The sequence below is a fragment of the Molossus molossus genome, unplaced genomic scaffold (genome assembly GCF_014108415.1).
Source record: "Molossus molossus isolate mMolMol1 unplaced genomic scaffold, mMolMol1.p scaffold_m16_p_23, whole genome shotgun sequence".
NCBI classification, from domain to species: domain Eukaryota; kingdom Metazoa; phylum Chordata; class Mammalia; order Chiroptera; family Molossidae; genus Molossus; species Molossus molossus.
Window position 1 is genome coordinate 16220789 of NW_023425359.1, and position 23014 is coordinate 16243802.

The 23014-nt window shown below is 41.5% G+C and overlaps 1 protein-coding gene across 2 annotated transcripts; it reads left to right on the top strand.

Annotated features, from left to right (window-relative positions):
- Positions 1–2359: 2359 nt before the first annotated feature.
- On the top strand, positions 2360–22722 carry TAF1A (TATA-box binding protein associated factor, RNA polymerase I subunit A). Of its 2 annotated transcripts, none has more exons than XM_036277695.1 (10): positions 2360–2530; positions 5366–5535; positions 6755–6868; positions 8459–8657; positions 12688–12818; positions 13856–14047; positions 14664–14730; positions 15739–15862; positions 17522–17676; positions 22595–22722. In XM_036277695.1, the coding sequence occupies exons 1-10, from the start codon at positions 2410–2412 to the stop codon at positions 22705–22707; spliced, it is 1386 nt and encodes a 461-aa protein (XP_036133588.1). In that variant the 5' UTR covers positions 2360–2409; the 3' UTR covers positions 22708–22722. The 2 variants fall into 2 exon arrangements, with proteins under 2 accessions (XP_036133588.1, XP_036133589.1); XM_036277696.1 differs by having other exon boundaries at positions 13889–14047.
- The last annotated feature ends 292 nt before the right edge of the window (positions 22723–23014 follow it).

The following is a 23014-nucleotide window of genomic DNA, read 5'->3' on the forward strand; positions in this document are numbered from 1 at the left end:
CCATCAAAGTCTCGCATTTTCCCTGCTGGGACAGACAAAGACGTAAAACGGGACTGAAAGCAATGGGAAAGCGGAAGTCCGCGGTCACTTCCGGGTTACTTGGGCGTGGAGAACGCGGGTGTGGGGGTGGGGTCAAGCGGCGGAAGGCTACGGCTGTGCCGTGGAAGGAGGAGTCAGGGGCGGAGCTGCGTCTGCGTGCCTCCTGAGATGCCCCGAAGCGGATTTTGCGCATGCTCACACAAAGCGCTCGCTTGCTTCGCTTCCGCTTCCGGTGTTTGCTCTCGCCGCTCCGGATACAGGGGACTGCGTTTGGTAGTACAGAAGAGGTCTGGCCATAGGCAGGTTGGTGCCGCGGTTATCCTCCAGCAATCCTTGCCGGCAGCCAGAGGGGCCGGAAGGGCTGCGGTGGGATTCACCCTTGTTCTCCTGATGTTTGCTCCTGGTGCTCCACACCTCGGCTTCTGAGAAGGAGGCAGCAGGGTGGAGAAACTTTGGAGAACTTGGCAAATGAATGAAACCTCTGTAGTGTTTGAGAAATTGGGAAGGGAGAGCTGCTGCTTTAAGGACTCCTTAAAATATACGCGCGTGGGATTCAAATTCAAGTGTTTAAAACCCATGCTCCTAACTATGGAACTTGATTTAATTTTATTATTTTTTATAAATATGTTTTTATTGATTTTTTTTAATCCTCGTCGGAGGACATTTTTGCATTTATCTTCAGATAGGGCAGGAGGGAGAGAGGGAGGAAGAGAGGGAGAGAACATCTATGTGCCACCTGCACACCCTAACTGGGGCCGGGGACAAACTGCAATGGAGGTGCATGCCGTTAGCGGAACCGAACCTGGGTCTCTCTGGTCCATGGACCAACTCTCTAACCGCTGAGCCAAACCGGCCAGGGCTGGAACTTGATTTTAAAAGATTTACTCTGTCAGTGATGTGGAAAAGCTCAATTTGAGGCAGGGGCACCAGTTAGAAAGCAAATGCGGTATTCTAGGCCCATTTCAAAGGAGTCCTGCTGGTCTAGGGTATGGTGTAGGATTGCGGTGAAGGTGGAAGATTGAAGTACCAGCAGGTAGTGTCAGCAGGACTGAATGAGCCACCGGGCGTGGGGAGTGAGGAAGAGGGCCCTGAGCATCTTGGGGATGAAGTCCAAAGTCAGTTTGGCATGTGGCTGTCTTTCTAGATTTGTTTCCCACCGTCACTTCTGCTTTCCGATAACCCTCCTTCACACAGACCCTCAAACTCTGTTCAGGCCAAGTTTGATACTCTAGTTCATAGAATGTTGTCCTCGCCTTTCTTTTTTTTTTTTTTTTTATCCTCACCTGAGGACATTTTTCCATTTTTTGTTCAGATAGAGCGGGAGGGAGAGAGAGAGAGAGAAACATCGATGTGAAGGGACACATCGAGTGGCTGCCACCCGCACGACCAACCAGGGCCGGGGACAAACTGCAACCGAGGTACATGCCCTTAGCGGGAACCGAACCCGGGCCTCTCTGTACCGCAGGCCGACGCTCCAACCGCTGAGCCAAACCGGCCAGGGCATTTATTTTATTTATTTATTTTTTTAAATTTTATTTATTTTATTTTTTTGGTATGTGCCCCTAGCGGGAACCGAACCAGGGACTCTCTGGTCCATAGGCCGACACTCCAACCACTGAGCCAAACCAGCCAGGGCTCCTCACCTTTCTTGTGACGTTGGGCCAGGTTCCATTTCTTCACCAAGCCCCTCAGTTTTTTTCAACATGAAAATGAAAGAAAATGATAGTACTTACCTCAGGATGTCTGTAAGGATTTAATTAGATGATTTATATGCCCAGTGTATAGAAAGGGCCCAGTAAATGTTAACTTGTATTACTATTATTGTTGTATTGTTTTGTTATTATGCATTGTTTTGCTGTTTGTTCCTCTAGAACTTGAAAAAGATATATATATTTTTTGGTATGTGCCCCTAGCGGGAACTGAACCTAGGACTCTCTGGTCTGCAGGCTGACGCTCCAACCGCTGAGCCAAACCAGCCAGCGCTTATTTATTATTTTTAAAATATGTTTTTATTGAATTTTTTTTTTTAGAGAGAGAGAGGATGGGAGAGAGCCATAGAAACATCGAACATTGATCGGCTATCTCCTGCATGCCCCCTCTCCCCCACCTACCCACTGGGGATCTTGAGCCTGAAACCTGGGCATGTGCTCTGACTGGGAATCGAACTGGGAGCTCTCAGTCCATGGGCTGATGCTCAGTCCATTGAGCCACACAAGCCTGGCTAAATTTATAATTTTAAAGGGATTACCAGGTACAATTAATTTTGCTGATCAAATGACATTTACGAAATAAAAAACGTCTGTTTTTCTGTCTAACTCAGAAGGCTGTGGATGAACAGAAAGTAACTGATGTTCTCAGTTTGAAACAAGTATGAGTGATTTCAGTGACGACTTGCTGAGGCCCATGTCAGAGGATGACCCAGGGCAAACGAATGTTCGCTCTGGTTCCGGAATGCGTTTTCCTTGGCTGCAAAAGCATATAGAAAGCGTGGGTAAGTAAAACAATATACAGCCGATTTAATTTCAGTGCAGAGAGATGATAAGATTCAATATGGATACAAAATGAATAACCAAGCTGGTTTACTTTTCAAAATAGAAATAAATACATGAGGGTTTCTTATGCTGTAGCAAAGAAGAAATAAAAAAAGATTATTTTTTTCTTTTAGAATTCTTTGAATTAACAACAGTCTGTATTATGATAGATACACTTTTTATTTATTTTTTTAACTGAGCACTTATTATGTACCTGGCATTGGTTAAATAGTGGGGCTACAGGTGAAGAAGCTAATGGTCTCTGAGGAGTACAAATGGCCATTGAGGAGTACATACCTAGGAGGTGTATTCAAGAAGTTTCTGTTAAATTGCATGGAATAATTGCTAATAGAATTGATCTATAGTAGATGTTGAAAAATAATATTTTTTTCCATTTTTATCTAATGTAAATTTTTCTGTGGGATAAATTCCATATAAGAACATGTAAACGAAGCAGTTATCTGTATGTTGGCATGTTGGATGGTGTAGATCTGGGAATGCATTTAAACCAACACTTTCCTTATTGCCCTCAAATACATCTTTATTAGCCTAGCCTTCTTCCATGCCCCACCCTTTTTGTGGCTGATGGGTTATAGGTGATTTATTTTTTCTTGTTTGATATATAATCAGAGAAAAATAATTTGATTAAATGGAAAAGAGAAGGTGCCAGGTTGAGAACACATTCAGTAAGAGTCCCAATATTGGGATCTATTAATACAGGCCCAGGTCAGAAAGTGGAGGGTGGAGAAAAGCTGTGAGTCACCCACTTATCCTCCTAACTTTTGACCTTGTGCAAATTACAGTGGTCCCTCGTTTATCGAGGTTAATTCAATCCAGACTCTGGTGGTTGCCCCTGGTGTTGAGGGATTCCTGGGGTACTTGAATACATAGGCCTACAGTCCATACGTACAGTCATTTTAATTTTAATTGTAACATGGGTGTATAATTGATTCAGACAACCGAGCACGCGCTGTATCATTTTCACTGTGTCGATCAACTTTTTAATGAATATATTTGAAAAAACGGCGATAGAGTGAAGCCGCGAAAGTGGAAGCGCGAGGTGGCGAGGGAACGACTGTGGTTTCCTTTATAACAGCGATTCTCAACCTGTGGGACCCTTTTTTTTTAAAAATCCAACCGAGGACACTTTTCCATTTTTTGTTCAGATAGAGTGGGAGGGAGAGAGAGGGAGAAAGAGAGAGAGAGAGAGAGAGAGAAACATCTACGCGAAAGGGCCACATCGAGTGGCTGCCACCCACACGACCCAACCAGGGCCGGGGACAAACTGCAACCGAGGTACGTGACTTTAGCAGGAACTGAACCCGGGTCTCTCTGGACCGCGGGCCGACGCTCTAACCGCTGAGCCAAACTGGCCAGGGCCTGTGGGACCCTTTCACAGGGGTCGCCTAAGACATAACAGTAGCAAAGTTACAGTTACGAAGTAGTAACGAAGATAATTTTATGGTTGGGGGTCACCACAACATGAGGAACTGTATTAAAGGGTCACAGCATTAGGAAGATTGAGTACCACTGCTTTATGAGGTCATCTTTAAGTTCTTTTTTTTTTTTCTTTATTGGTTTTAGAGAGAGGGGGGAAGGGAGATGAAGAGAGATAGAAACATCGATGAGGGAGAACATTGATTGGCTGCCTCCTGCATGTCCCGCACTGGGAACTGGGCCCACAACCTGGGCATGTGCCCTGACCGGGAATCGAACTGGTAATTTCTTGGTGCATGGGTCTGTGCTCAACCACTGAGCCACACCAGCTGGGCTAGGTTCCTTCTTCTTAATATTCTGTGTCCTAAAATACCCAAACACCAAAAGAGAAAACAGGGCATTTGAAATTAATTAGCCCCAAATAAAATGTTAACTTAAAAGTTAAAATTACTCATTTCTTTACAGTATAGTGCATTTATGTAATGGTGGCTTTCATCTGAATTTGTTGTTCATGTAAGAAACGTCCAAACCTTTAAAGAACTTTTATTGCCCTGGCTGGTTAGCTCAGTTGGTTGGAGCATCATCCTGATGCACTAAGGTTGTGGATTCATTCCATGGTCAGGGCACATCCAAGAATCAACTAATGAAATGTAAAAATGGATAGAACAACAAATGGATGTTTGTCTCTCCCCTCCCTTCTTCTCTCTAAAGTCAATTAATAAATACAATGAAAAGAACTGTTATAATAACTTATTTGAGCCCAAACTGACAACAGTTGCTGGGAAGCAAGATCTCAAATGCTGCTTCTTTCCCCTTGGCTCCTAGACTTTAGCTTCTGTTTATCTTTTTTTTTTTAATCCTCACCCAAGGACATTTTTGCATTTGTCTTCAGATAAAGCAGGAAGGAGGAAGAGAGAGAGAAACGTCAAAGTGAGAGAGACACATCAAGTGGTTACCACCCACACGACCCCAGCTAGGGCTGGGGACTAACTGCAACCGAGGTACGTCCCCTTAGTGGGAACCGAACCTGGGACTGTCCGAACCTGGGACTCCGGTCCGCGGGCCGACACTCTAACCACTGAGCAAAATCATCCAGGACTTGTTTATCTTTTGATGTAAATCTCATCACATGTAATTACATCAGTAAATTACTCCTCAGGAAATCTATGTACTAGGCATTTTAAAGATGAGGAAACTGAATCTCAGATAATTCTTTAAGTACTGGTCTCAGGAGTCAAAGCCATGTCTGTCTCAAAGCCCATATTTTTCTACTTGTTAAAACTTTTTATTGGAAATAAGTTTCTGAGCCGTTGAACTGAGGTCACTGGATAAAAGGCTCTTCTCTTTAATCTTTATAGCGACCCGAGGGAAAAAGGAGAAGGATTTTGCTCGGACAACAAGTGCTTGTTTGAGGAATATCCAAGAGGCCCTGCTCAGGCACGAGTGGCAGCTCGCGGCAGAGTACATGCACAGTTACGTCCAGACCTTGGAAGACTCGGACAGCAGCAAGAGGCAGGCTGCGCCCGAGGTACGGCAAGTGTCGGCTGGGAGAGGTTCCCTGGCCGCGAGTGGCAGCCTCTTGCGCTCTACCCAGAACAGCGTTCGCAGGATCTCAAATTGATTTTACTAAAAACCATTAAAGGAGTTTTAGATGGAGCATTTGTATTGGGACATTTATTTTGCACACGCTTCTTACTTACTGTTATTGTAAAGGAGACTAAAAGTAGTGTAAGCTCTGAATTCTCAGATTCTCTAGTATTCATTTATTTACTCTAGTAATTCATCCTTCTTTCCCCTTGTCATTATTATCCCCTCTCTATAGGATGTTTCCTATCACCATACAGACATGTTATTTATCTGTCTTAAAATCATCTCTTGACCCCCTCTCCCTCCAAAGGCTGTACCCCATTTTTCAACTCTATCAGCAAAATTCCTTGAAAGAGCGTGTATACCTGTTCTCTTCAAACAGTCTCCAGTTAAACTTCTCTGACCACCAATGTCACCATTTCTACCAAATTTCTTTGTCAAGGTCAACAGTGATCTTGCCCCGCCAGTGTGGCTCAGTGGCCGAGCATCGACCCATGTACCAAGAGGTCGCCGGTTTGATTCCGGGTCAGGGCAAATGCCCAGGTTGTGGGCCAAATCCCCAGTGCGGGGCGTGCGGGAGGCGGCCAATCGATGTTCCTGTCACTCTCTCCCTCTCCCATCCTCTCTCTCTAAAAATCAATAAAGAAAAAAAATTAAAAACAGCTTCTTTCCCGAGGAGACACCAAATGGCAGATGATGCCGGTGCTGCGGGAGGGCCCGGGGAGGGGCGTGTGTTTTATTCTTGGTGTTTTCAGTGCAATAAATAGCTACAAACCTCAAGAATAAAAAAGAATTAAAAATAAAAAACAGTGATCTCCATGTTGCTAAATCTAGAGGCCAGCCCTCAGTGCTCATGTAACTTCATCTTTTGGTAATAGAAGACCATTCCCTCCTGTGTGATAGCATCTTCGTCCCGCTTCCAGGACACTACTCTCCTGCCTCACTGGCCACTCCCCAGTCTCCTCTTCTGACTGCTCCTCCTCTCGGCCTTTTGACTCAGGAGTGCCCCAGATCTCAGTCCTTTAATCTCTTCTTTATCTGAACTCACTCGTAATGATCATTGAGTTTCATAGCCTTAAAATAGGTTTCTTAGGTTTCTTAGACAGACATCTGTTAAGGCAAAAATTTTACATTTTTTTTAGTAATTTCTGTTTTGACAGATTATTTGGAAACTCGGAAGTGAAATTCTCTATTATCATCCCAAAAGCAGCGTGGATACTTTTAATGCCTTCGCTGACAGGATGAAAAATATTGGCGTCATGAATTACTTAACGGTAAGAATGTAGGCTTTGTGAATTTACCTTTGCAGTGTTCATTTCAACAAGATAGCTTGTCTCGCCCTGGCCGGTTTAGCTCAGTGGTTAGAGCATTGGCCTGTGGTTCAGAGAGACCCGGGTTTGGTTCCCGCTAAGGGCACGTACCTCGGTTGCAGGTTGTCCTCGGCCCTAGTTGGGTCATGCGGGAGGCAGCCACTCAATGTGTCCCTTTAACATTGATGTTTCTCTCTCTTTCTTCCTCTCTCACTCCCACTCTATCTGAACAAAAAATGGAAAAATGTCCTCGGGGGAGGATACAAATTAAAAAAAAAAAAAAAGATGCTTGTCTCAGTGATAAGGTAGGTAGTCAGGCAAAAGGCATGCACAGAAGGGTGATGCACCTGGCATGCACCTGGATAAATAAGAGAAGCTGAAAGAAAGCAGTGCTATGAGAACCATGCACTGCTCCATTTCCTGCCGCCTGCCTTGTTCTCGGAGTTAAAATACCTCCTCTTTGTAGATCTCTAGCTGCCCAAACCATTGCTTCAGAGATGGCACATGTGTTCATTGTAGGGGGGCCATATTTTCATCCTTTGCTCATCATTTGAGCTCTCTAGGCTCTGGTGCGTTTGGGAAAGGATAGAGCTAAACAGATTGGGAGTTTGAATATGTTTTTCCCCCAGCTTTATTGAGATATAATTGACATATAACAGTGTTTAAATGTAATGTGTACAATATGATGATTTGATATACATATGCATTGTGAAAGAGTTATCATGATAAATGAGTTACACAATCTTCATCTCACATGATACCACTGTGTCATTGTTATGGTGAGAACATTAAAACTCTACCCTCATAGGAACTTTCAGGTACACAGTTCAGTGTTATCAACTGTAGTCACTGTACTGTACATTAGATCCCCGGAGCTTATTCATCTTATAACTGAAAATTTGTACCCTTTGACCACATCTTCCTGTTTCCTCCACCCTCCGCCCTTGGCAACCACTAGTCTACTCTCTGTTCATGTAGCTTTGAAGTAGCATCTGAGCCAGGACTCTGTCTTCAAAGCCCAGGTTCTTTTCACTAGATCACATCATCCTCTCCTTGTAAGTTTATATAGTTTTACTCTCATTTACATAGTGTTGTTTCATGTATCCTCTTTGCTAGATTGAAACCTTTGATGGGCCCTGGCCGGTTTGGCTCAGCGGTTAGAGCGTCAGCCTGCAGTCCAGAGAGAACTGGGTTTGGTTCCCGCTAAGGGCACGTAACTCGGTTGCAGTTTGTCCCCGGCCCTGGTTGGTCATGCAAGTGGCAGCCACTCAATGTGTCCCTTTCATGTCGATGTTTCTCTCTCTCTCTGTTCCCCTCTCTCCCTCCCACTCTACCTGAACAAAAACTGGAAAAATGTTCTCGGGTGAGGATAAAAATAAAAATAAATAAATAAGATAAGAATGAGAAACCTTTGATGGTAGCAACAGTGCTGTTACACCATGTGTATCCTACCAAGGTCTTAACCCAGCATACATCCTATGTTTACTTAGCTTTCTGATGAATGATTATCTAAGGACCTATAGAACAGGGGGCATGTTCTCATTTTTGTTGTAGATCTCCTTACAACATGCACTATATCTTCTGCATCATGGGATGTTTGACGATGCCAGCAGAAATCTCAGCCAGGCGGAGACATGGAGATACGGTGAAAAGTCGTCTTCCCAGGAGGTGTTAATCAACCTGATTCAGGCCTATAAAGGGCTTTTGCAATATTATACTTGGTCTAAAAAGAAGATGGAGCTGTCTAAGCTTGGTGAGTGGATCTGAGTGAGCTTTTTTGTGGTGATAAGACTGAATCAGTGGGACACAGGGATTTTAAGGAATAATCTAATCCCCCAGCTTCCCAGTTGAGCTTTATCCAGATAACAGATGTTTCTGTGGATGTAAAATTCTCAATCATCCTTTGTATTTCTGGTATGTCAAAAAACTTTTCAGACATAAATTAGACGATTTATAAATTAAGTTTATAATAGTTTTATTTATTTTTAAATAGGTTTTTATTGATTTTTAGAGGGAGAGGGAGAGATAGAAACACTGATGTAAGAAAGAAACATGTGTGGGCTGCCTCCTGCACACTCCCTGCTGGGGATCAAGCCTGAAACCTGGGCATGTGCCCTGACCGGGAATCAAACCAGTGACCTCTTGGTGCATGGGTCGATGTTCAACCAGTGAGTCACACTGGCTGGGCAAATTTATGACCATTTTAGATTAATGACTATTTTTAAGCAAGATTTCCAAGAAAGGTGATCATTTTCTTCAGGCATTATTGCATATCATAAATGTTTCTTCTTGTGAGTTAAGAATGGGGTTTAGTGTGTTTTATAATGTTGTTTCTCAGAATAATGTGTTTAAAGAATAGAGCAAGATAAAGCTGTTTCATCTCTGTACAAAGGTTATAATAGACAATTTTCTTGATTTGCTGATCATACCGAAAACTGACCATGTGTCAAACTGAGCTCCCTTTCTCTTACTTTTTATTGGGGATGGTATCCTATGCTAGCCCCTTGTTTGTGTTCTTTAGAGCTATAGATTGCCTGCATTTTCTTTCTCTTGTTTAGTTTTCTTCCATAGCTTTTCTGGGATTAACCCCTTTCTTTTTTTGTTCTCATTCTCTATCCAAATCTCAGCTCTGGTATTTATCATGTCATGTGTGGTAAGCAGTGTTTCCTTATTATACTTATGGGATAAGTATTATTTCCTTGGTCTCTGGTTATGCGACTTTGCTAGTCTCAAAATTCCCTCCCTCTTCCTATTTTTGATCTCTCCCAAGACACTTCTGAAATGCTGTCTCCATCAGGACAATCTTGCATGGTCTTTGTGCCATCTCCCTGTCTAGAATGACCTCTGCCCTTCAAGACTCAGCAGACCCCTTATTCTTATACCTTAAACCTATTAGATCAGCCATCTGTGCAGCCTGTGTTATTTGGTTCTTTGTCTCTTGCTTTGTTTTTCATGTGTGTTTTCTGTTGTATCTCCTTGTTGAAACCAAGTCAGTCTTTTGAGATCACATATCTGTCCTCTGTTTCTTTAGTTAACCTTGCCATAATGCCGTTGTGATTTATTTTTTCTTAAATATGGGCTTGCTGATGTTGGTTGGGTAAGTTTTATTTTCTTTCTTTCTTTTTTTGTTTGTTTTGTTAATCCTCATCCAAGGATATTTTTCCATTGATTTTTAGATAAGAGTTATGTTAATTTTTATTGTTTTAAAACATTTCATTGTATGATATTCATACAGTTTATTTCTTCTATATATTGATGGCCATATAGGTTATTAATAGTTTTTGGCTATTACAGTTAATGCTGCTTTCAAATTCTTGGGTATGTATACTGGTTCACATAAGTATGTGTTTACAGAAGTAGGATTGTTGTCACAGAGTGTGTACATTCTCAGCTTTAGTGTGTAATAGGCTGAACCCTTTCCAAAGTGGTTTCCAATTTATATTCCACTAGAAGTCTGATCAGGGGTTTCTTTTATTTCCTTAATGTATGTTATTGCCAAATTTTCCATATCACCCAAATTATAAGGTGTAGTGATTGCTCGTATTTCTTCTAAAAATACAGATTTATTGAGAATTGAGATATAATTCTTTTTTTTTTGTCCTCACCAGAGGACATTCTTGCATTTATCTTCAGATAGAGTGAGAGGGAGAGAGGGGGGAAGACAGAGAGAGAAACATCTATGTGAGAGAGGCACATCGAGTGGTTGCCACCCACACGACCCCAACGGGGTGGGGACAAACTGCAACCGAGGTACGTGCCCTTAGCGGGAACCGAACCCAGGACTCTGGTCCGCAGGCTGATGCTCTAACTGCTAAGCCAAACTGGCCAGGGCAAGATATAATTCTTAATACAATTCATACATTTAAAGGGTACAATTTAGTGCTTTGTAGTATATTCACAAAGAGTTGTTCAACCATTATCATAATCGATTTAGAACATTTTTAAAAATTGTATTTTTGTTACAGGTGTTTCTCCTTTTTTTACCCCACTGACACCCTCCTCCCCATCTCCCCGACCCTGTCCCCGGCTTTGTTGTCCATGTCCATTGGTTATGCGTACATGCCTATAAGTTATGTGGTTTATCTCCCCCCCCGCCACCCCCTCTTCTGAGGGTTATCAGTCTGTACCCTACTTCCATGTCTCTGGGTCTACCCTATTCCTCAGACTGTTATGATCATTATATTCCACAAATTAGTGAGATCATGTGGTATTTGTCTTTTTCTGCTTGGCTTGTTTCACTTAGGATAATACTTTCCAGGTCCCTCCATATGGTCTCAAAGGATAAGAGATCTTTCTTTCTTACAGCTACATAGTATCCCATAGTGTATATTTAACACAACTTTTTTATCCATTTGTCTACTGATGGACACTTGGGCTGTTTCCAGATCTTAGCTATTGTAAATAGTGCTGCTATGAACATGGGGGTGCATATATTCTTTCTGATTGGTGTTTCAGGCTTCTTAGGGTATATTCCTAGAAGTGGGATCATTGGGTCAAATGGCAATTCTATTTTTAATTTTTTGAGGAAACACCATAGTGTTTTCTTTTTTTTTTGTTATCCTCACCCGAGGATATTTTTCCACTTTTTGTACAGAGAGAGTGGGAGGGAGAGAGAGGAAGGGAGAGAGAGAGAGAAACATCGACGTGAAGGGACACATCGAGTGGCTGCCACCCGCACGACCAACCAGGGCCGGGGACAAACTGCAACCGAAGTACGTGCCCTTAGCGGGAACCGAACCCGGGTCTCTCCAGACCGCAGGCCGACGCTCTAACCGCTGAGCCAAACTGGCCAGGGCCACCATAGTGTTTTCCATAGTGGCTGCACCAGTCTGCATTCCCACCAGCAGTGTACTAGAGTCCCCTTTTCTCCACACCCTCGCCAACACTTGTTGTTTGATGATTTGTTGATGGCAGCCATTCTGACAGGTGTGAGGTGATACCTCATTGATTTAGAACATTCTTATCACCCCAGAATTAAACCCTGTACCCATTAGCTGTCACTCTTAATCCCCCGCCCCGTTTAATTTCACTTGATGAATCAGGCTTTTCCAAGTCCTTCTTGTTATGATGTGAGCTGATACAGTGTCCGTGGGAGGAGATGAAGCGAGGCGAGTGACAGGCATTCAGACGTGTTAGGCCACTGCTGGCCTCTGACGATACTTCAGGAAGGAGCATTGTCTGCTTCAGTGGTCTTGACCCATTGAACCCTGATGATGTCAGTGGTTGGATATTAGGAGCAGACAATGTCCATGGCTGGGAATCCTCAGTAGTTGAAGGATTTTTTGCTACTTACAATTTAAAATGTATGAACTGTTTATTTCCGGAATTTCCATTTAATGTTTTTGGACTGCAGTGGACTGAGTGTGACTGAAATGGGGGAAAGGGAAGCCACTGGTAAGTGGGGGACTACTATAGTGAATCCTCCAAGTTTTTCCTAGAGCGTGGTATGTAGCCCTTTTTATATGTTGCTGGATGCATTTTGCTAATATTTTGTTGAGGATTTTTGCATCTGTATTCCTAGAAATATTGGTTTATAGTTTTCTTGTCTTTGTCTGGTTTTGGTATGAGAGTAATACTGTCCTCATAGAATGAATTGGAAGTGTTCCCTCTGTTTTTTGGAGGGGAGGAAGAGTTTGTGAAGAATCAGTGTTATTCTTTAAGTGTTAGAATTCACCAGTAAAGCCATTGCGGCCTGAGCTTCTCTTGTGGGTAGTTATTGATTGCTGATTCAACAGAAGTCTTCAGTACTGAATGATTCTTACAAATCCTTTGTCTTTGAACAGATGAGGATGATTATGCTTATAACACAGCATCTCAGAGTATGTACAACCACAGCTGGAATACATCTATGAACTTTTGTGCATTGATTCAGATTCCTGGAGTTTGGGACCCTTTTGTGAAGAGTTATGTTGAGGTAAATAGACTTTTCATAAATTTTTATTAGTTTCATTATAAGCCTAATCTGTACTGATTAGAAGGACACTAATGTCTAAAAATTGTTAAATAAATAATGTCACTTTCTTTGTTCTGGGCAATTTTGATTATTTTACTAGTATACTGTACATGTGACTTTGTGTTTATTTTTACAACTGGATAACATGTCATAGCCAAATATTTACAAAATAGCAATATAGTTGTAAATGTCAACGCTATATTATTCTTATTAAACTTAAAAGCAGAAAGATCTTTTATGATTTGACGGGCTTTAGAAGAGAAGGGGACAAAAGTCCGAAATTAGGTCACAGTGTATCGAATGAAGAATAATGGCTTTCCGAAAGTTCATAAGGACATCCTCTTATCTCAGAGACACTGCGGAAGGACAGAGGGCCTTGGCACAGGGCACTGGGAATAAATCATCAAAATAGTGTGCTTTGCCCGGGCCAGTTTGGCTCAGCGGATGGAGCGTCGGCCTGCGGACCAGAGAGTCCCGGGTTCGGTTTCCACTAGGGACACGTACCTAAAAAAAACAAAACAAAATAAAATAATGTGCTTTTTGAACGTCTCATGAGTGCTAAATTGATCATTGTGTTGTCAGAAGATAATCTCTGAGACCAAATGCTCGTGAATCTGGAAGTTCCTGTGTAAGGGTGGGAATGAAATGAAAGGGATTGTCATTCCCCTGAAGCTATGTAGGGCACCGAGGTTAGTTGCGTCCTGTGGTCTTTTCAGTTGTAGTGTGCTCTGCTTTGAGCACTTTATTTCTCATAGGAGCATTTCTTGTGTGAAGTGGCTGCGTTTTTCAGTAACAAAGTATGAGAAGGAGAAAATGGGAAGCCACGGAGGCCTTCGTGGTCAGTGGTCTCTGTGCTCCATAGAGGTTGTAACAGGCTGGTGAGAGCAGAAACTGGCATGACCACCGTTCCCCATAGAGTCAAGGCTATTTTTCAGGTTCATGGTATTTTTGTACCCATCATTAACTTGTGCATTATCTTTCATGTGGCTATCTTACAGAATGTAGCTAAGGTATTATGTCTTTTTATAAAGATTCTGGAATTCTATGGAGATCAAGATGGAGCCCGCGAGGTCCTCACTAATTATGCCTATGACGAAAAGTTCCCATCAAACCCCAATGCGCACATCTACTTATACAACTTTCTAAAGAGAGAGAAGGCACCAAGAGAGAAACTGATAAGTGTGCTGAAGGTATAGAAGTTTTATGTCAGTGTTTGAGCAGGGTTGGGGATCTGTTTTAAAACATTGTTAGTTCATTGCTTTCCAGCTTCAGTTATAGCACCCACAGAGTCCAATGTCTGTGCGGTGCACTGAAGTACACAGAGGAGGCCGTAGGCTCCAGACCACGCCCCTGCCCAAGTGAGACGGAGGGAGAGGATCAGTATTTCAGAAACCCTTTGCCCCTCTGCTTGGAAAGTTCCACATCGCTATCTTTTTAAAAATCACCTTTATTGAAATTTAATTTACATACAATACAACACTTATTTTAAGTGTACGCTTAGATGCACTTTAACAAATATATACATCCATGTAGCCACCATGATGATCAAGATATTGAGCATTTCCATCGGCCTAGAAAGTCCATGATTTCGCTTTACAGCTAATCCCACATACTCTTGGCCCCAGGCAATCGCTGATCTGCTTTCTATACCCAAATTCAAACTGGATAAAAGCAAAGTATCTTTTAAATCTGTGATTCATTCACTGAGGGGCTATTCGAGAGAAAGAACTTTATTTGAATGTAAGCTGAAAATTGAGAAATGCGTTTTGAATGTGTAAATACTACGCAATTATTTTTTTCTTCTAGATTTTGTATCAGATTGTACCATCTCATAAACTGATGTTAGAATTCCACAGGTTACTGAGAAAATCAGGTAGGTCATGTTTATTTCATATCTCTCTGTGCAGGCAATCTGTAGACCAGGGAGTCAGCAAACTGGCCCATGGGCCAAACCCACTGCTCAGCCGTCCTTACGAATCAAGTCCTGCGGGAGCACAGCCCGTCCCTGCACGGCGTGTTGTCTGGGGCTGCTTTTGCACTGCAGCAGCATGCCTGCTCCGTTGTGCCAGAGACCACGTGACTCACACAGCCTAACCATTTACTGTGGCCCTTGACAAAGGAAGTTCCCTGCTTCCTGCTGGAGCACATTAGGCAGCAGTCAACAAAAGAGAAGTGGCCTTAATTCACATAATTTAACTCACTTTAGTTACTACTGCAATCGCAGCTCAGTGTAGAAAAGGAAGAAATCAGTCCAAGTCCAACAGGTACTGAAAGTATTTGGTGCCTCTCCTGACGGGAGAAAACATATATGAAATGTCCAAATAGAGCAGGTACTTTAAATAATGTTCTCAGTGTATGCAGTTGACCCTTGAACAACATGGGTTTGAACTGTGTGGGTGCACTTATATGCAGAATTTTTTCAATAAATACTGTAATGTATTTTCTCTTCCTTATAATTTTCTTAACATTTTCTTTTTCCTAGCTGACTGTGTTGTAAGAAGACAGTATATAATACATATAACATACAAAATGTGTGATCAGTATGGCTCCTAGTTAACAGTAAGCCATTAGTAGTTGAGGTTTTAGGGAATCAAAAGTTAGACATGGATTTTTGACTGGGGATGGGGGTTGACGCCCCTAACTGACATGTTCAACTGTGTAGCCCATTTAGGGACCAGACTCAGCTTTCTGACTTTAGCATGGACTAAATCGTTGAATTTTTCCGATTCATCACAGGAGAGTATGAGTACAATGAATTGTTTTAAACTGTTAACCAAATTAGAGGGCTGATGGCTCAGTGACATTTTATCAGCTGAATATATTGCTTAAGTTTTGTGTACTTCAGTACTTTCGTAAACCCGAATTGCTGTGACCATTGCAGACAAAGAAGAACACCAGAAACTGGCGTTGGAAGTATTATTCGGTGTCTTAGATTTTGCTGGATGCACTAAAAATATAACTGCTTGGCAATATTTGGCAAAATATCTCAGACAGACCTTAATGGGGTAAGTAAGCACCCATGGTATTTACTACCAGATCAGCATACGTAGTATTTCCCAACATTATAGCTGGTAATCTGTCACTTTTTAAATAAATTTCTTTGTTTATGTTTTTGGACTTATTGAACTGTCTTCTGCTGCTTCTGACTTCATCAGAAGCAAGGACATACAAAATAACAAGTATAACATACAAAAGGTCTATCAAAATTTGTTTACACCAGCAAAACAAAGACTACACCACAAAATAAGGAGCACTTCTCTGTTAGGGACTATGTAGGTTTTCCAAGTGGAAATACAGACTAGACGGTATCACTCCCACTCTTTGCCAGACTCTTGTAAAACTCTTTGTCATTTGCATGGGAAGCAGCTTCCCTCTCAGCTGTTTTCAGTAATTTTCAGTGGGTTTTTAGGGCTTCATAAGATTATCGTAGGCAATTCATTCAGCAAATATTTCTTACGTGCATTGTGAGCTGGATATTTTTATTCATCCTCACCCGAGTACACTCAGGGAGAGAGGGAGGAAGAGAGAGAAACATTGATGTGAGAGAGACACATCCACTGGCTGCCACCCCCACAACCCCAACTGGATCTGGGGACGAACCGCCACTGAGGTATCTGCCCTTAGCAGAAACCGAACCCGAGACTCTCTGGTCCACGGGCCGACCCTCTAACCGCTGAGCCAAACCAGTCAGGGCATGAGCTGGATATCATCAAACAATAGCTTTGATTATAACATCATTAGTGCTGCATTTTTCCTTTGCGAGAAGAAGGGATATCAAAAAATTGTTTCATCTATGTTTGTATCCATTTTGGTTGGTTAGGAAGTTCATTATCAGTGGGGACCTGTTTCAGGTTTCAGATCTGACCTGACCTGGGAGATAGAGCTGAATCTAAAATATTTTTGGAGCAATATACTACTGTAAACCACTTTTCATCTCTAAAGCACTATCTAAATCCCTACTAACCATAAAGTTCCTGAAGGCAGAGAAATGTGCTGTTCATTTTTTTGAAGCTATGGAAGTTCTGCCACAGGACACAAATAGGTCCTAAACATGTATTTGCTCAATTAAATTGTTGATGAACACTTAGCATTGTCTGGTTCAGCTGTCAAACAGGACTGTTCATGTATTTGTATAATAATGGCATCTGAATTTGGATAGTAACTCTTTGTAGCATATAATTTAAAATCAGGTTTTAAAGTTACTTTTAAGTAATAATTGTAGCTGACATTTATGTACCAGACATTATGCCGAGAGCTTTATATGAGACTCTATGGCTGGACCAGTTTAATCCGAATAACAACAAAGCTGGGAGCTGGGTGCCATTAATATCTTCCAGGACACTGAGGCCCAGAGAGCTTAAACAACTTGGCCAGGATCACATAGATAGCAAATGGAAGATCTGAGGTTTGAATCCAGGATTTTGACTTCGGAGTCTGTGCTATTAACCACTGCGCTGTACTGAACTGGCTGTTCAGTGAGTTGGAAATGGGACGTGGAGATCAGAGAACCAAAGCGGATGTGATTTCATGCACGTGCTCGTACGTCCATGGCCAGCTCAGAAATTAGTTTGAAATGTCTTCCTGCTCATCATTCCACAGACTACTGAAGTTCATGTTCTGACAGTATAGATCCGTGTCCATCACTTACCTTTTTTTTTTTCCAGAAATCATCTTGCCTGGGTTCAAAAAGAGTGGAATTCCAGGAAAAACTGGTGGCCAGACTTTCACTTCAGCTACTTTTGGGCAAAAAGTGATTGGAAGGAAGATAAAGCTTTGGCTTATGAGAAAGCTCTCGTAGCTGGAATATTGTTAGGAAAAGGTACACGCTTTATTTTCTTTTTATCTAGACATTGCTTTTAGACTATTTTGAAATGACAAAGTATGACCATTCATTCATCTTGACAGCTCACCCAGTACAGTACCTAAGGATCTTAGATGCTAGAGAAATAGCATTTAATATCCTTCTGTGTAGAAAGTTTACTGAACTTGTCTAGTTTATTAGAAATAGAGAAATACTCTTTATTGACCTTCATGTCTACAATAGCTCTGTATTATATTTACTTACTTATTCCTGTAAGGATGAAACATTTTTTCCCCTTAAGAAAAAGTATATTTCCCATTAACTTAATTTAAAAACCCTGTTTTAGCTGTTAAAATTCTTACCTGCTCTGTATCACTAAAATATGAAAAGGTGGCCACAAAATATGTTCAGAGAGGAAGAAGGTGAACCTCACACTGACCACAAGGAAGCAGTGTGTTGCTAGCGGGTTTAAAGCATCTTTGTTTTGTTTTTTTAATCCTCACCTGAGGACATTTTTTTGTTCAGATAGAATGGTAGGGAGAGAGGGGAAGAGAGAGAGAGAGAGAGAGAGAGAGAGAGAAACATCGACGTGAAAGGGACACATCGAGTGGCTGCCACCCGCATGACCAACCAGGGCCGGGGACAAACTGCAACCGAGGTATGTGCCCTTAGCGGGAACCGAACCCGGGTCTCTCTGGACCGCAGGCCGATGCTCTAACCACTTAGCAAACCGGCCAGGGCATGCATCTTAAAGTGATGTTTCTGGTGGATTTTAGGTGACCTTTATTATTTTGGAATTTGTATTTTCAGGGTGTTTCTGATGGTTACTAAGATTACTAAAATGCTGGCTTTGTAGGAGGAAAGAGATTAACAACCCTGAACATGATTTTAAAATTTTTCTCTAATACGCCAAAGACCAGGAACAGAAATGTGACTTGAACTGTGATTCTCTGCCTGTCTGAGTGTAGAGGTATCTAGTACTGATACCTAAAGATGCCTGTGTTTGAGCAGAGTCCGAGAACCTGGGTTCATTTTCCAGCTCTGTCCTGTAACTTCCCACGTCCTTCAGCCAAGCATTAACCTTTGGGAGCCTTCTCTGTGAAAGGAACATTGTGACACCCGTCCATGGGTTGTTGTAAGCCTCAAGTGAGCATCATGTCCAAGTGCTCTAGAAATTCTAAGTGTTCTATGAGTAAAAGTTCTAATTATGCCTGAAAATGGGCTCCCCTCTTCTTTCCGGGTGTTCATGTGGGGTTGAGCTAGTTGGTTCAAATGTTGAGCTGGGTTTTGTTCTTGCTCTGGTCACCCTCATTGCATCATAGGATGCAGTTCTAGCTGTGGTCCGCCTTTGCTTTGTGCTTAGAGTGGGACATGGGGGCCGCCCTTCTTCCGTGCTCTGTTAAGGGGAGCCAGGCCCATTGGTCACTGGAGAGGCCTTTCCTCCTTGCTGTTCAGGCTACTCGGTTGCCCTGTGGCTTCTGCTCTGGGGGAGCTGGTAGTTTACTCAGCTTTTCTCTGTCTTAGTGTGGAAGCAAAGTTTTCTCCAGCTTTTTGTATCCCAGGTAGAAGCAGAAATCAGTGTACAAAGTATTTTGATTTTACCAAAGCGGTAGATGTGTTGAGAGACACAAATTATTCTGTTAATACCCAATAGCCAATAAAATATTAGCAATTCTGGTGTTTTCAAGGATAATAAAATGGTTACTCTAGTTCAGCGGTTCTCTACCTGGGGGTCGAACAACCTTTTCACAGGGGTCGCCTAAGACCATCGGAAAACATATCTCCGATGGTCTTAGGAACCAAGACCCCGCTCCTCTGTCCGTCTGTAGGCAGGTCTGCCCACATGCAGATGCGCCCACAGACAGCATGAGGAGCTGCATTAAAGGGTCGCGGCCTTAGGAAGGTTGAGAACCACTGCTCTAGTTACAGTGTATATCCCAACAATTTCCCAGAGAAGATGGATATATACAAGCTAAGACTGTAATGAAATTAAATTTACGCATATTCTTTATGGTCTCATTCATTTACCAAATGTAAAATACCTTTCACACCATCCAGTTTACATTTTTCTTGCAGAAATTTGATTCATGTCTCTGAAATATTTAACAACTGATTGATCCTCTTACATTGTAAGACTATGAAATGCAGGTAGCACTTCTTTGTTTTAAATTAAATTTATTGGGGTAACATTGGTTAATAACATTGAGTAAGTTTCAGGTGCACAATTCTGTAACGCAGCACCTGTGTTGGGTGTTCACCACCCAAAGTCTAGTCTCTTTCTGTCACCATATGTTTGGCCCCTTTACCTTCTTCATCCTCCCCACAATCCTTCTCTTCTCTGGTAACCACCATACTGTTATCTGTGTCTCTGAGTTTGTTGCTTTCTGCATTATATCCCACGTGTGAGTGAAGTCATTTGGTTCTTGTCCTTTTGTATCTGACTTATTTCACTTATGATGATATTTTTAAGTTCTATCCATGCTGTTGCAAATGGCAGTTTTCATACTTTTTAATAACTGAATAGCAGTCTGTGGTATATATGTACCACATTTTCTTTATCCAGTCATTCATCAAAGGATACTTAAGTTGTTTCCACATTTTGGCTATTGTGAATAATGCTATAGTGAACGTAGGGATACATACAGTTTTATGACTGTGTTTTAAAAAATATTTTGGGTAGATAGCCAGAAGAGGGATTGCTAGGCCATATGGTAGCTCTAAACCTAATTTTTTGAGGAACCTCTATACTGTTTTCCATAGAGGCCGCACCAATTTACAATTCCACCAGCAGTGTACAAGGGTTCCCTTTCTCTACATCCGCTCCAACACTTGTTATTTTTTTTTATTTTATTTTTGGTATGTGCTCCTAGCTATACCGAACCTGGGACTCTCTGGTCTGCAGGCTGACACTCCAACTGCTGAGCCAAACCAGCCTGGGCAACACTTGTTATTTCTTATTGATAGTAGCCATTCTAACAGGTGTGAGGTAGAATATAATTGTGGTTTTGATTTGCATTTCCGTTATAGCTAGTGAGGTTGCGCATCTTTTTACTGTGCTATATTTGAAAAAACCGCGATAGAGTGAAGCCGAGAAAGCCGAAGTGTGAAGTGGTGAGGGACGACTGTACAAAATCGATTGTGTTCCTATATACTAAGAATGAAATATCAGAAAAAGAAAGGAAGACTATCCCATTTGCAATTGCAACAGAAAGGATAAAATACGTAGGAATAAATTTAACAAAGGAAGTGAAAGGACCCATACACTGAAAATCACAAGAGATTGTTCAGAGAAATTGAAGAAGACAGAGAAATGGAAAGATATTTCGTGTTCATGGATTAGAAGAGTTAGCAGTTAAAATGGCCATAGTACCTAAACCAATATACAGATACAATACAATCCCCGTCAAAACCACAATGGTATTTTTCAAAGAAGTGGAACAAAAATTCACATTTGTATGGAACCACAAGAGACCCCGAATTGCCACAGCAATCCTGAGAAAAAAAGAACAAAGCCTGACTTCCTGACTTCAAATTATACTACCATAATCAAAACAGTATGGTATTGGCAGAAAAACAGACATGCAGCAGACATACGGACCAATGCAACAGAATTGACAGTCCAGAAATAAACCCACACATATATGAGCAACTAGTTTTTGACAAAAAAGCCGAAAACACTCCATGAGTGGTGCTGGGAAACTGGAAAGCACATGCAAAACAAGGAAGCTGGACTGCTCTCTGACATCAGACCCGGAAATTAGCTCAGAATGCATTAGAGACTTGTCTATAAAACCTGAGACAATAAAATACATAGAGGAAAACATATACTAAACTTATAGTCCTTGGTCTCGGGGGTTTTGTAAACTTGACCCCAAAAGCAAAAATAAACAAATGGGACAGCATCGAACTAAAAAGTTTCTGCACAGCAAAAGAGATCAACAAAACAAAAAGACAACCAACCAAATGGGAGAAGGTTTTGCAAATGATACTTCTGATAAGGGGCTAATATCCAAAATATATAAAGAACTTATATAACTCAACAACAACAAAAACAAATGATCTGATTGAAAAATGGGCAGAGGACCTGACAGAACTTCTAATGAGCACCCAGCACCTTTGACAGGGCTACATAAACTCCAGCCAGCTGCTAGGTGGTTAGAAGGACTGGGTAATCCCCGCCCTGGCCAGTTTGGCTCAGCGGTTAGAGCGTCGGCCTGCGGTCTGGAGAGACCCGGGTTCGGTTCCCGCTAAGGGCACGTACTTCGGTTGCAGTTTGTCCCTGGCCCTGGTTGGTCGTGCGGGTGGCAGCCGCTCGATGTGTCCCTTCACATCGATGTTTCTCTTTCTCCCTTCCTCTCTCTCCCTCCCACTCTATCTGTACAAAAAAATGGAAAAATATCCTCGGGTAAGGATTAAAAAAAAAAAAGAAGGACTGGGTAATCCCTGATTAACCTATGATTTGTTTATTCTAATGCTTTATATCAAGTTTTCTCTAGAGAACAGATGCCTTTTTCACTGCCTTACAAGCTAACATTGAGAGGGAATCTATAGTAATTTGCTTTTGGAGAAGGCTCATTTAATATATGAATGTATATACTATGCATATCACTTTAGGGTGTGGGAGGCAGCATAGAAAACCAGCTAAAGTTTATGCTTTAATGTTGATGGATCAGAAGCATCTCCGTAAAGAGGAAGCAGTACATTTTATTGGTAATGGCTCTGGGAATGTGCTTAGGACGTGCTGGTGAGGACAACACAAGTCATTCTCTTTCATGTTGAGAATGTGCTTAGGACGTGCTGGTGTAGACAATACAAGTCATTCTATTTCATAGTCATTACTATGCCTGAAGTGAAGCAAAGTTAAAAATGTAGAAATATATGTGAATAATTTGATAAGTATTAAAACTATTTTTTTTCTTTGTTTTATTTTTTTTAGGTTGTAGATATTTGCGGTATATTTCAAAACAAGATCATCAAGTCTTAAAGAAGAAAATGAAGCGGATGAAGAAGTTAGTGAAAAAATACAGTATTGTAAATCCAGGACTCTGATGTTGAATTTCAGTTATTTCAGATTAGTAGCTACAGTGTAGAAGCTCAACAGATAATTATTGAGTGTATTTATTTATTTATTTGGTATTTTAAGGTAGTTTAATACGGCTACAAAAAAGTTATTTTTATATTTTCTCTTACTATTAGTTATAGTTGCAGAAACAGTCTCACTGCCTTGCCTCTTTATAAATATTTTCCTTTTTGTACTGTTAAATATAACATTTATTAAGGAATAGCCTTCAAATAAAAACATATTTGTTCAGTCAGAGAATACACCTGTACAGCAGTGACTGTTATTTGCAGATAA

What these genes read in the sequence shown, in the direction of transcription:
- TAF1A (XM_036277695.1), top strand. Translation starts at nt 2,410, where the DNA reads ATGAGTGATTTCAGTGACGACTTGCTGAGGCCCATGTCAGAGGATGAC. An exon ending in AGAGGCAGGCTGCGCCCGAG is followed by an intron (nt 5,536 to 6,754) that starts GTACGGCAAGTG and finishes CTGTTTTGACAG; the next exon opens with ATTATTTGGAAACTCGGAAG. An exon ending in CAGGTTACTGAGAAAATCAG is followed by an intron (nt 14,731 to 15,738) that starts GTAGGTCATGTT and finishes TGACCATTGCAG; the next exon opens with ACAAAGAAGAACACCAGAAA.